Below are 12,826 nucleotides of genomic sequence, written 5' to 3'. Positions count from 1 at the left end.
CAATAATTCTAGGGCCAGTATTTTTGGGTATCTCTAAACTGATGACCCGTGGGGACTTTTAAAGCGTCGTCTTTGAATTTTGTTGCCGCTTCACAGACGCACACAATTTTTTATCTGAGCATGTTGGGTATCTATTTACTCGTTGTAACCTCATCTTTTAAACTTTACTTAAAAATTTGTATTTTATTGTGTTTTGGAGCATTTAAGTCCATTTTTCACAACATTTTTGGGTTTGATAAGAAGTTGCACTAATATTGTGCAACATAAAAATGTTCAACTTTCACCATTTTATTCTATAGGGTCTTGGCTTTCAGAAAATATATAATGTTTGGGAGTTTTAAGTAATTTTCAGGCCTAACATATGGAATATAACATGGGGGCAAAAAAATGTTAAAAAAGGCCTCAGTCATGAAGGGGTTAAAGAGAGTTTATGGTATGGAATGCAAGTCAGCGGGTTAGGTGTATAGGTTATAGCAGAAAATTCTACAGCAGAATGTCAGGTGATTAGAAGAAATGTTGTATCTTAAATGACCTGGACTAAGTACTATTGCAATGTTGTGCAATATTTAAGCAGGACCGTTTCCTATGTCTAGTTAGTAGCTGCAGAAATCGTTTCGTAGAGGTTATCGGCTGTAAAGGTTATAATTCTTAAAACCGTAAACCAGAAAAACTCTAATGCTGTTATTGGCAACCAGATTTTTGAGACTTCAAAGCCAACTTAACTTTAAAACCTGTGTTCTGTTTGTGTGGTCGGGGACAATTTGAATTGAATATAATATTCGGGGGCTCCAATGCAAGATTGCCAACACTTAATCTCCCAGTTCATGCCAGTTGCCATGGCAATTACAAGTGATAATATCTTGCCCATGCAGTTCAGTTTTGGGCCCCAATTAATAGAAGGGATGTCCTAGAGTTGTAAATAGTCCAGCAAAGGACAATAAGGGGGCTAGAGGGCCTAAGCTATGATAAATTATTACATAATCTAAAAGTATTTACCTAAGAGAGGAGACATGATCGCTAGCTACAAATTAATCAATAGGGACTCTAACGGCGGTAACAATTTGGTTCATCTTAGGTTCCTGAAGTGGACATGTGGGTACAATTTTAGGGTAGAGGAAAAGAAGATTAATATAAAATGTCTTACAGTCATAGCAGCAAAAATTTGCAACTACCTACCCCAGGTAGTGGTAACAGCTGGAAGCATTAACAAATTGAGAAAAAAACCTCCAGATGTCTGCATTGATGAGCACAACATAGAAGAATATGTATATTCCTAGAATAGGTAACTGAATCACACACATACAGGTGAAACTCGAATAATTAGAATATCGTGCAAAAGTCATTGCAGTAAATGCTGCAAAAGGGGCCCAAACCAAGTACATATGCATGCTTGTACTTTTCAGAGGTCCGATATTGTTCTATGTACAATCCTTGTTTTATTGATTGCATGTAATAATCTACTTTTTTGAGGTTGTGGATTTGGGGTTCTTGGGGTTTTCATGAGCTGTAAGCCATAATCATCACAATTATGACAAATCACGGCTTGAATTATCTTGCTTTGCATGTAATGAGTCTACCTCATATATTAGTTTCACCTTTTAAGTTGCATTAGTGAAATAAATGAACTTTGCACGATATTCTAATTATTCGAGTTTCACCTGTATACTGGACTGGATTAACCTGTGACATTTTTCCAACCTTTCTACTATGTGACAAAGTAATATGAGCAAGCTTCTTCCGTTGCTGCAGAGACCCTAGGGCTCATTTGGCATCTTTCTAGATCGACTGATCCTTGGAGGCTGTACCCGCACCCAGCTGGCAAGAAGACCAGGGCCAGCCCTTAATATGCCTGTAATCGTGCAATGTGTTTAGCCACACTTCAGTACCAGAGGTGCAAAGTGGGTGGAACCTCCATATTTATTTACAGGTCTTGGGCCAGTAAACACTTCAGCGGTCCCCTGTCCCAGAGGGCTCTTGATGGAATGTGCCTGTGGAAAGGCCAAGTCTGGGGGTGACTTGGGGTCACTTTCTGTGCAGTGAAAGCTGCACCAGCAGCAGTGATTTGGGCCTTTTGGCCTTTATTGGGGAGCCATGGGGTGTGTGCCTGGCAGCTTACTACTTCCCCCTGGGAATGAATGTGATGCCGCTGACCTCAAGATTTACTTTATAGCCAGCTGCAAGTAGAACACAGTGCCATTTCTGTCCCAGGAGCCGAGTGCACGACCAAATCTGTGCTGCCTTAATTTCTTGAATCATTCTGTGCGTGCGTTCACCATTTTGTTAGAGTACGCACAACCAGAGACACTGCTTGTCAGCTCTGCAGTTGGCACACACCTTCCCTGTTCATTCACTGTTACAGACAATTTTAAATGGTGATTGGCCTAACCCAAATCATTGCTTACCTACAGCTAGGGGATTTTCTGGCATTGGTCCACATCAAGCATGCATACTTGCATGCGCCCATCTATCCAGCACATCAACCTGGGTTTTGCGGTGGCACACAACACTAGCAATTCATTGCTCTCTCTTTTGGCCTGTCCTGTCCACTGCACCACAGGTTTTTCCCAAGGTGCTAGCCCACTGTACTTGCTCTGCTTCATAAACAAGGAATTCCCATATTGGGTTACCAGGATGACTTGCTACTGAGGGAATATGTGGCACAGACTGCCATCCAACATCCAGTGCAAATCCTGAAGAGGTTCGGGTGGATCCTGAACCTCCAGAAATCTGCACTGGAACAGACTCACCGCTTGCAGTACCTAGGCCTCCTACTGGACACCTCCTTCTACAAGAAAATATCTAAATACTCCACTCCTATACTCGAACACTTCAGTCCAGGGGGCAGCTATACATCCGCTTCTGTATGTGGGTTCTAGGCCTAAAGGTAGCCTCTTTTGCAGCATTTACTTATACCCGAGTTCTTTCCAGACTGTTACAACTCAGTATTCTGGTTGCTTGGGACTAGAAGGCTCATTTTCTGAACTGGCACATTCTCCTACATCCTAAGACCTGCTCTGACTGGGCGGGTCGGGAAAGCCATTTCTACCACTGGAAGGTTGTAAATCTCTGTCCTCATCTACTATGCAGGATCAGGTACTCCGAACCTCACCAGGCTCCCCAGCGAATTTTGGATCGTCCACATCTTCTGTCACCCGGAGAGATTTACCACCCTGCATCTAGCTTGCTGGCTTTGGTGGCTTGGCTGCTAAAACCCTGATGTATATGAGCTTATCCGCTTCAGTTATCCCTGGACTTTTAAAGGTTAGGAAGTTGACCACTTGTAAGGTGTACCATCGCACGTGGAAGGCCTATTCCTTATGGTATGAGGCTAGACATTTTCACCCAAGTAAGTACTCCGCGGGGCAAATTTATTTCCTTACTCCACTCAAGTCTGGATCAACCGTTGGTCATCTGTGCCTTCAAAGACCATTGACTTCTCACTTCTTAGTAAACGTTTTTGCACAGGGTCTCGCTCACATTGGTTCACCTGTTTGTTCCCTTGTGTCACCATGGGACCTCAACCTGATTCTGTCGAATTTCAGTGACCATCGTTTGAGCCGATCAGTGATGTTTTCCTGTCTCCTCTCACTCATAAGGGTACCTTTCTTGTTTTCATCTACTCGGTATGATGAATCTCTGAGTTGGTGGGCTTAACCTGTATGGAACCCTTCCTCGTACTGCACAGGGACAAGGTTATTTTTAGACCAAAAGCCTCTTTTTTTTTTTCTTAAGGTGGTGTCATTGTCCAGTTTAAAAATGACATTGTCCTGCCTTCTCTGTGTCCAGTTCTTCGTAATCTTAAGACGATATCTCTCCACTGTCTGCATGTGGTGCATGCTGTTCAAGTCTACTTCTCAGCTATAGCTTTAGGGCTTGTTCACATCATCCTCAGTCAGTACGTTCGGCCCGATTGTGGCCAGAACGCACTGGATCACATTCCGGCCGGCTCACTTTGTTTTGGGGAAAAAGAGGGCGTGGGGGTGCATTGAACTCAATGGCGCCGCAGCCATGGCCTCCGGCCGTAATGCGATTTGGCCGCATGGGAGCGCGTGGCACATGAGTGCCTGCGTTCCGGTCCGGTGCAGTCAGAAAAAGTAGTGCACACAAAAGTAGGCCACAATCGGGCTGTACTGTAAATGGATACATTATCAACGTTTTATGCTTTGACAGTGATGCTGACTAAAGCCGAGTAAAGTGACACTGCATGGAAGCTATTACTTAAGAGCACAGAAAGTACCTGTGGGAATACTGACGCTGATATATGTGCTGGTATAAATTGTCCAGAGTAGGTTTTTAGTAATGTAGAAAATTAGACCTTGTGACACACAAAACTGACGTTTGATATGTCAGTTGCAAATGTAGAAGGATGTTTAAGGTGGAGAATGAACCTCTTCAGAAGCTGGTACCTGGGACTGGGATGGTGCTTGGCAGGTGCATCTGTAGTGGAGTGTTGGATGCTTCATAACTGTCAAAGAAGGTATTGCAAAAGAAAAAACAATGCCGTATCCAAAATTCTAAAAGTTCACTTGAAGCTCAGATCTATCCTGTGTTTTATTACTTGTATCAAAGTTATGTTTTCGTTTTTTTTATTTTGTTTCATAGAATCATCAGTTGAAAAACCTAGTTTAAAAGATGAAGCATCATTTGATGACTACAACCCATTCAAAGATCCTGAACCCACAGCATATCCCAACCCGTTTGATGAGCCAGACCCAGAGCCTGACCTGACCATTGAATTTCACAAAGAATCTTCACCACAACCAGCAAAGAGGAACAATGCTAGACCTGTGGATATGACCAAATACCTCTATGCTAACAAAGCAAGAGAGGAAGAGGATGAGCTTGATGAGTGAGTGGAATCTATACACCTTTTCTATGAACAGATGGGTTTAAGCTCTTACTGTATAAGCACAGCTTTCTCTTAAAACAACATGGCATGTTCAGGTTGTATTTCTGACAAAAGAGCATTTGATATCTGGGAATGAAATGAAGCAGTTAGATGTTCCATACTTCTTACATAGTTTGTTTTACATGTTGGAAAACTGCCTAAAAATGCAAGGGGCCAGCAAGAAACACAAAACGCTAAGATCCTTTTCCGTGCTAGTAGAAGACTAGTGAAATCTAGAATATACAGTACTGTGCAAAGGTTTTAGGCAGGTGTGAAAAAAAGCTGTAAAGTAAGAACACTTTCAGAAATAAATATTAAGGGAGAACTATGAGGTGAGTGATTTAAACTGATTCTCATAGTTGGAGCCGACGTGTGACATTGAAACTGTCACTCCTCTGCTCTATTGATCAGTAAGTGAGCGAACACATACCGTCGCTCGCTCACTTGCCGATCATCTCCCTGGAGAGAGCGGTGACTGTCTGTCAGTCACTGCTCCCCGCAAGGATTCCCCCCTCTCCTCTCTGATCCTCCAGTGCTGACTGGAGGAACGGATGGGGGAGGGGGCGGGTACAGCTGGCTCTGCCTCTAGATAGGCAGAACCCGCTGTCAATCAGCCAGCTGGGTGGATCTCGATAGTATCAATTCTTCTAGGTAGACTTGCTCACAGTTTTTGAAGGAACTCTGCAGGTAGGTTGTTTCAAACATCTTGGAGAACTAACCACAGATCTTTTATGGATGTCCGCTGCCTCAAATCCTTCTGTCTCTTCATGTAATCCCAGACAGACTCCATGATGTTGAGATCAGGGCTCTATGTTGTCCTGCTGCAGAATAAATTTAGGGACAATTACACGCCTCTCTGATGGTATGGCATGATGGATGAGTATCTGCTTGTATTTCTCAGCATTATGGACACCATTGATCCTGACCAAATCGTCAACTCCACTGGCAAAAATGCAGCCCCAGACATGCAAGGAACCTCCACCATGCTTCACTTTGGCCTGTAGACACACATTATTGTACCACTCTCCAGCCCTTCGGCAAACAAACCGCCTTCTGCTCCTGCCAAATATTTCAAATTTTGACTCATCAGTCCGGAGGACCTGCTGCCATTATTTTGCACCCCAGTTCCTATGTTTTCATGCATAGTTGACTAATGTATCCTTGTTTGTACATCAGAGATATGGCTAGCTACTCCCCACGTAACTAGCTGATGCTTGATGATTGGCAACTCAGGCACCCAGCACTGTCACATGGGGGTGATAAGAGTTTTTGCACAATTTCCTGTAGGCTCTAGAGCAGGGGTAGGCAAGCTCTGCACTCTGGCTGTGGTGAAGCTACAACTCCCATCATGCCTCTGAAAGTCATGGCTGTGGCTGTCCGAGGCTTGCAATGCCTCATACGAATTGTAGTTCTGCAACAGCTGGACTGCTGAGGTTGTCTACCCTTGCTCTAGAATCTGCAGAGCGTGAAAATCTGAGGAGGTCAGCAGTTTCTGAGGCGTTGAGACCATCATGTTAGTCACTTAGATCATCAATACACATAGGGAGGGAAATGTTTTCAGTGAGATAGCAGACACACAGAGTTACAATGTGAGAAGGAGTAGTAAAGCACAGCCATTGCAGAGCCTGCTTATGGAATACGCCAATATGGCTGCATCATGAAATTACATACTAGACATAGAAACTAAAAAAACTTTGAAGAGGAACTCCAGTCAGATGTTGTTAACCCTACCACCCTACTGCAAGGGTTAACTGCTTGATTTTGCCTAGGGTCAGGAAACAAAAGTTACTCACCTGAGCCGTCCGGCTCTTAGACTAGTCTCTGGAGTGCCTCTCCACCTCTGATGCAGTGGTCCAGGAATCATCGAGCATCATGTACAATATAGTGCGTAAGACATGGGGACACCTAGGCACATAGCATTGCAGCAGCGGAGGAGGCTGCAAGGAGCACTGCTGGCTCCGAAGATCGGGTGAGTATAATTTTTTTTTTTTTTTACCCTAGGCCAGGGGTAGGCAATCTTGGCTCTCCAGCTGTGCTGAAACTACAAATCCCAACATGCTTCTGTCTCTGGGAGTCATGCCTGTGGCTTGCAATGCCTTATGGGATTTGTAGTTTCAGCACAGCTGGAGAGCCAAGGTTGCCTACCCCTGCCCTAGGCAAACACAAGCAGTTAAATCTTGCAGTGCGGGCGTAGCCCCACTGCAAGGGTTAATAACATTCGTGTTTGAGTTCTTCTTTTAAAAAAAAAACGTCCTACCGGGAGCTTCCTGGATGTAACTGGCTGTGTAAAGACGGCCTGTTAGCCCTGGCCACTCGCGCGCGCGAGTGGCCAGGAAACTACCAAAATTTAAGTGGGAAACTACCAAAATTTAAAAACAGGCAGCGATGCCTGTTTACATGCAAGCGCTATGCGAGGCCAGGACCAGCATGGTGGCTCTGTGACAGGGGATCAGGGGGAGATACACAATCTCCCTCCGGTCCCCTCTCCGGTATATTACATCACTTCCGCATTCTTGTGTCACTCTCCAGCTTTATCAGCTTCTTTGGAGACCCCTGATGTCTCCATAAAGAGGACCTGTCACATCCTCTTTGCTATCACATAGGGGGGTTTTCTTAGCCCCCTATGTGATAACAACAAACTTAAGTGAAGGAAAAAAAATAAAAGTTGGAAAAAAAAGTCACACATGAAAAAGAATTAAAAAAAACAATTTTTTTTTTAAAGTGCAAACATGCGTCAGGTGAGCATATGTGTGAAAACGATTGTGCCCATTACGCCGCACATGTTACATAACGTCGCAGTGAGAGCAATAATTTTAGGGCCATTATTCACTGATAACACTAAACTGATGAGCGGTAAAAGCTTTTAAAGCGTCGCCCATGGTCAATTTTAGGTATGGTAGTTTTTTGCACTTTTGCGGGTGCGCGCAATTTTAAGGCTTGACATGTTTGGTGTCTATTTACCCGACGTGACCCCGTCTTTTATATTTTACCAAAAAATTGGGTAATAATAAATGTATACTAACACAATGTAAAAAAAAAATTCCCCAAAATTTTCAGTAATTTTTCCTTAATATAGTAAAAAATAAAAGTGGTGATTAAATACCACCAAAAGAAAGCTCTATCTGTCCCCAAAACATTGTATAAACTTCATTTCAGTACAGCGTTGCATGACGGAATAAATGTCTGTCAAAGTAGCGCAGCGCTAAATACTGAAATATGGCCTGGACAGGAAGGGGGTCTAAACACACCTGGTCAGCAAGTGGTTAATATTACATTGCCTTAAACAAGTTTGACTTTACATCTTTCACATTTCTTACTAGACAGGTTCCCTTTTAAGAAATGTTCCACCATGCATATTCAATTCTGTCAATCAGTATAATGATAAATGTTACTGCTTTTGAAAATGTTATGTGGTGACGGATGTATTTTAACTACCTCCGGCCGGGAGCTCTCTAGATCTGAGTGGGCGTCCTTAGACGTCCGCTCAGACACGCCCCCTCGCGCACGCCGCCTGCCTGTTAACATACAAGCGATCCGCCAGCTGTAGAGTCGGCGGATCGCTTGTATGGGGTGACGATCTGTCCCCCCCTGCCGTTGTCCTTTATTTACATGACCCGGTCTTTTATATTTTGCCAAAAAACTGGGTAATAATAAATGTTTCCTAACATAATGTAAAAAAAAAACTTTTTTTTTCTGTAATTTTTCCTAATTATAGTAAAAAATAAAACCCCGAGTGGTAATTTAAATACCAGCAAAAGAAAGCTCTATCTGTCCCCAAAAAATGGTATAAAATTAATTTCAGTACAGCGCTGTATGACAGAATAAACATCAGTCAAAGTACCGCAGCGCTGAATACTGAAAAATGGCCTGGCCAGGAAGGGGGTCTAAACACCTGGTCCTCAAGCAGTTAATTGGAATATAACCGCCATTTCTTAATATAAAAGCAGGGAGTGTCTGTTACGCAATAACCTTTTATATTGAACATCTAGCTTGGATAATTGCAGTGTTGTACAGTGTGAGTTTCAGTTTTGCGATGGATTGATCTCTCAGTAATTGTTGTGGTATGAAATCTGTAGGTTTATTTTTTTTTGTATTAAAGCAAACCTTACTCGGAGATCAGATTCTATTGCCAATTCAGGTCTGTAAGGTCAGTGAAGTGTATTAAAACATAATGGGTTCAATGAACAAAGCTTTAACACAAAGATAAGAAGCCTTATATTAGCAAAGTGACTGTAATTTTCAAATCTCATTGGACTAAAAATAACTAACTTTTTTAAAAATAGGGATCCTTATCCTGGTGTGTTTATTGTTGTGAATTGGGGCTTATGTGTATGTTCTGGCATTAGGAATCTAGCTTTGTCCATTTCAAGTTGGTGTTTCTGTCTTGGCATTCAGGGCCCTTTCACACCATATGCATTCAGGCTGTGCTGGTTGTTTTTTCCAGTGCAGCCTGAACACAAGACAAGGCAATTTGCCTTGCCACGGGTGGGCACAGTTTACACTACCAAGTTGCGGTAGTGCGCACTTAAAAGTAACTTTATCCATATCTTCAAAATAACAACAAAGGTACCTTTTAGAAATGTTTAGTAATGACATTCTACAAACACATACTTCTATATATTTGCCGGCTTTGTATTCTGTGCATACCTTATTTTTCTTCCCCAGTCTTTTTTACTAAGGGCAGGTTACTAGATCTCTCTTTACTTCCTGGAACCCTGGCACATGTGACTAGGACATGTGACCATTCATCATCTCAGGGGAGGAAAATGCCTTTCCCTGAGATCTCGTGAGATTACAGATGAGATTTCCCAGCAATGCTCTGCTGATGTAACCTTCCTAAGATGCAGCACTTGGGCACAATTACATCAATTGTGCCAAAGTGGACCAGGAAGTGGAAAAAAATAAATTGTAGGCCTCATTCACACAGCTTAGTCAGCCCATACAGATCCGTGCACCGTATCTGGCCCGAGAAGGACAGGTGGTGCATGTGATTGTACGCAACAGCCTGTTCTACCCTATGGCAGGACACGGCTGTACGCCGTTATACGCTCACCGGAGCTGCACATCCGTGCCTGTGTCCGTTACTTGGATGCAGACGAGATCCATTCTCCATCCATCCTCTCGTGGTATCCAGATCGCAAGCCCGTATGGGTGCCCCCATCAATCAGCTAGCTGACTGCTGTGGAGGCACCTGTACGTGCACGGTCACGGTGGTGTCCGCACCTAGCTGTGTGCATCCATAGACGCACACAGTGTGCGGCCGACCACGCCCCCACCCTTGCAGTCTTGACTGACAGCAGAAGGAGCCTATGGCTCCTCTGCCCTCAGTATCCTCCCCCGCAACCAGGACGTTCAGGGAAACCCATGTATCTTCCCATTCGGGGCTGAGGGGATGAGTGGCTGCAGGTAAGTGCGTAGGGTACGGGGCTGTTAGAAAAGTGCTGGGTGTTTTTTGCCTTGATGCAGAAAATACATTAAAGGTTGTTTCCCTTCTCTTTGCTGCTCTTCCTTTTAAATCTGTATCTCTTCCCATGCTGGGCAGACTGCCTTGTTTCTGGCATGGATACATGGTTTCTGTGTGAAGGTTCACAACCTGAGCCAGCACTACAGGAAGAGGCACTCAGCTGCAAAGGGAAGTTCTCCCCCAGCATGAGAAGAGATGAGGATTTAAAAGGAAGAGCAGCAAAGAGAAGGGAAACAACCATGGATTACAGTAAGGCACACATTACAGTATTGGTTTATTTTTTTTAAAATCTGAGGGTTTAATGTCACTTTAAGGAAAAAAAACACCCAGCCCTTAATACTACTTTAAACCCTGTTAGGTTGGATAGTTGCAGCATTGCTGTCCCTGCAAATGAAATGTATCATGTTTTACACATTCTTTACATATAACTGTCTAGATAATGTACTCGGGTTCCCTGCTGTACAGCTGGGTTAAGAATGTACACAAAGCTGAATGAGTCAGAGGAAGGACACACCTTCCTCTCTGGTTCTAGTTCACAGTTCTCTGTATGGAGCATTAGAGAGACAATCCACACGTGAGCAGCTACTGCTGTGCTTTCCTATAAGAAAGCCCCAAATCTTCTGTTCACATCGATTTGTATGTCTTCATTTAATTCTCTCTCTCTTCACGTGCCTATATGTTGTGTTGATGGATGTGGTTGGCCAGAAAGCCTGAGACTTGGTAGCCCTTCCCCTCTCCCAGTTGTTGTCTGTCAGGGTCTGTACCCTGGATTGGTGCGGTCACTGGTGCTTGCCCTCCCTTTTCGTGTGTGACCGTGTCTCTGCTACTTTCCTGTACACCCCCCCAACATGTGTGATTGTTACATATAGACATTAAATCTTTTGTGCATGAGGTTACTCTGCGGTCACTGATGCATACTCCCATGCCCAAGACATATCAAGGGTATTTGCACTTTTAAGTTGCAACAAAAAGCCCCCTTGCCCTCCAATGTAAAAAGTGGATGCAGATGTACTGTACAATGCATCCTTGCAGTGGGATTTTTATCTGTTGGCCCACACATATACTAGATGTTTAGTGTATACTGCGGAGATCTAATTATGCAAAATATAACTGATCTTAATGATTATGTACGTTTTTTCCTCTGAGTAAGATGTTCATCGTTGTTGAGACTCTGAGGCTAACTCAATTTGTGACACCTCAGATCTGGCTGCAGCCCTGCTGAAATCTAATACTCTTCACATACTCCTGATTGCATTATGGTTAGTGGGAAAGCACAGGTTGCACGGGGTGAAAAAAATAATACATCTGATGGATTACAACCTCTCAGTCAGGGAAATTTCTGTTCTCCATTTCCAAATTGCTCCATTTGAATTTTGCCCTGAGTTTTTTTTTCCCATTAGCCATATTAGCCTTTGTGCACTCTCTTCTTCAAAGTAATGCAAATAGGCTTTTTAATTTACTGGCTGGAAAGCAGGTCGAACCTTTAATGTCATGGTATTAGATTTGTTCGAGTCTTCAATAATAGGATGCACTTTTCCTATTGTAGAAAACATTACTATAAGTGTGCCAGACATTTGTGTTCATTTACAAGTGATTATATCACGAATCACTTTATATCTTTAACAATATTTACCAAGCGTTTAAGGATGAGCTTCCTATAGTAAATATTGAGGCTATCGTCAGAAATCCCTATTAAATAATCAGGTTCAATACAAATGATTGGACTCTAGCTAGCTAGCCATCTGCTTTAGTCTTTATAGTTTAGGGTTTTAAAAAAATATATATTCAAGTGTATGGGATTGGCCTAATGTGAATTATCTTATAAATACATTATTATTTTCAATAATCTTTTTTATTCTGTGTGCAGTTTGTGAATATAAATATGAACACTGTGGACAGCCATAATTGATTTTCCTATTTCTGAATTTAAATCTATGGGTCAAGTCTGACCTGACTGAACTGACCTAAGCAGCACTCAAGGCAAAAATCATATTTTAAAGATCTCAGTTGCATACCCCAGGCTCACCTTACTTTTCTAGCTTCAAGAAACCTCTGTGCACAGTTCACAACCCTTTTCCCCCTGTGCAATCAGTGCTAATGGTACTCTCCTATCTGATGGGTTACTAAAGGCAGAAAAAGCTCTTGAAATTCCACAGCCTCAGGCTCTCCCTTTTCCCAAGCCTGTTGATTGGCCAATAAAGGAGTAACAGCACCTCTTTGCTCTTCACTACTGTAAGTTTGTACAGTGTTAGACCAGCAGCACTTTCCAAAACAGTGGATCTCTAAATGGCTAGCTCAGATTGCTGTCCCCTCCCCATTTTTAAAGCTCATGTATGAGACTAATATAGAAATTATACTAATATAAAAATTGATTGGGATATTTATACCAGCTGTATGAATAAATGTCTAAATTAAAGGGTGCTTAAAAATAAATGAGTAAGTAATTAGGGCTGCAACTAACGATTATTTTCTTA

The 12,826-nt window shown here is 42.8% G+C and overlaps 1 protein-coding gene across 1 annotated transcript in view; it reads left to right on the top strand.

Annotated features, from left to right (window-relative positions):
- EHBP1 (EH domain binding protein 1) overlaps positions 1-12,826 on the top strand; it is a 362,056-nt gene that overhangs the window by 139,018 nt on the left and 210,212 nt on the right. Inside the window, 1 exon segment of the mRNA XM_018555921.1 lies at positions 4,603-4,849. Within this exon segment, the coding sequence (XP_018411423.1) occupies positions 4,603-4,849 (247 nt within the window).

This window comes from Nanorana parkeri, unplaced genomic scaffold (genome assembly GCF_000935625.1).
Source record: "Nanorana parkeri isolate BGI_ZX_2015 unplaced genomic scaffold, ASM93562v1 scaffold11, whole genome shotgun sequence".
NCBI classification, from domain to species: domain Eukaryota; kingdom Metazoa; phylum Chordata; class Amphibia; order Anura; family Dicroglossidae; genus Nanorana; species Nanorana parkeri.
Note: the sequence above shows the minus strand (reverse complement) of the source record. Positions and strands in the feature narration are given on the sequence as shown.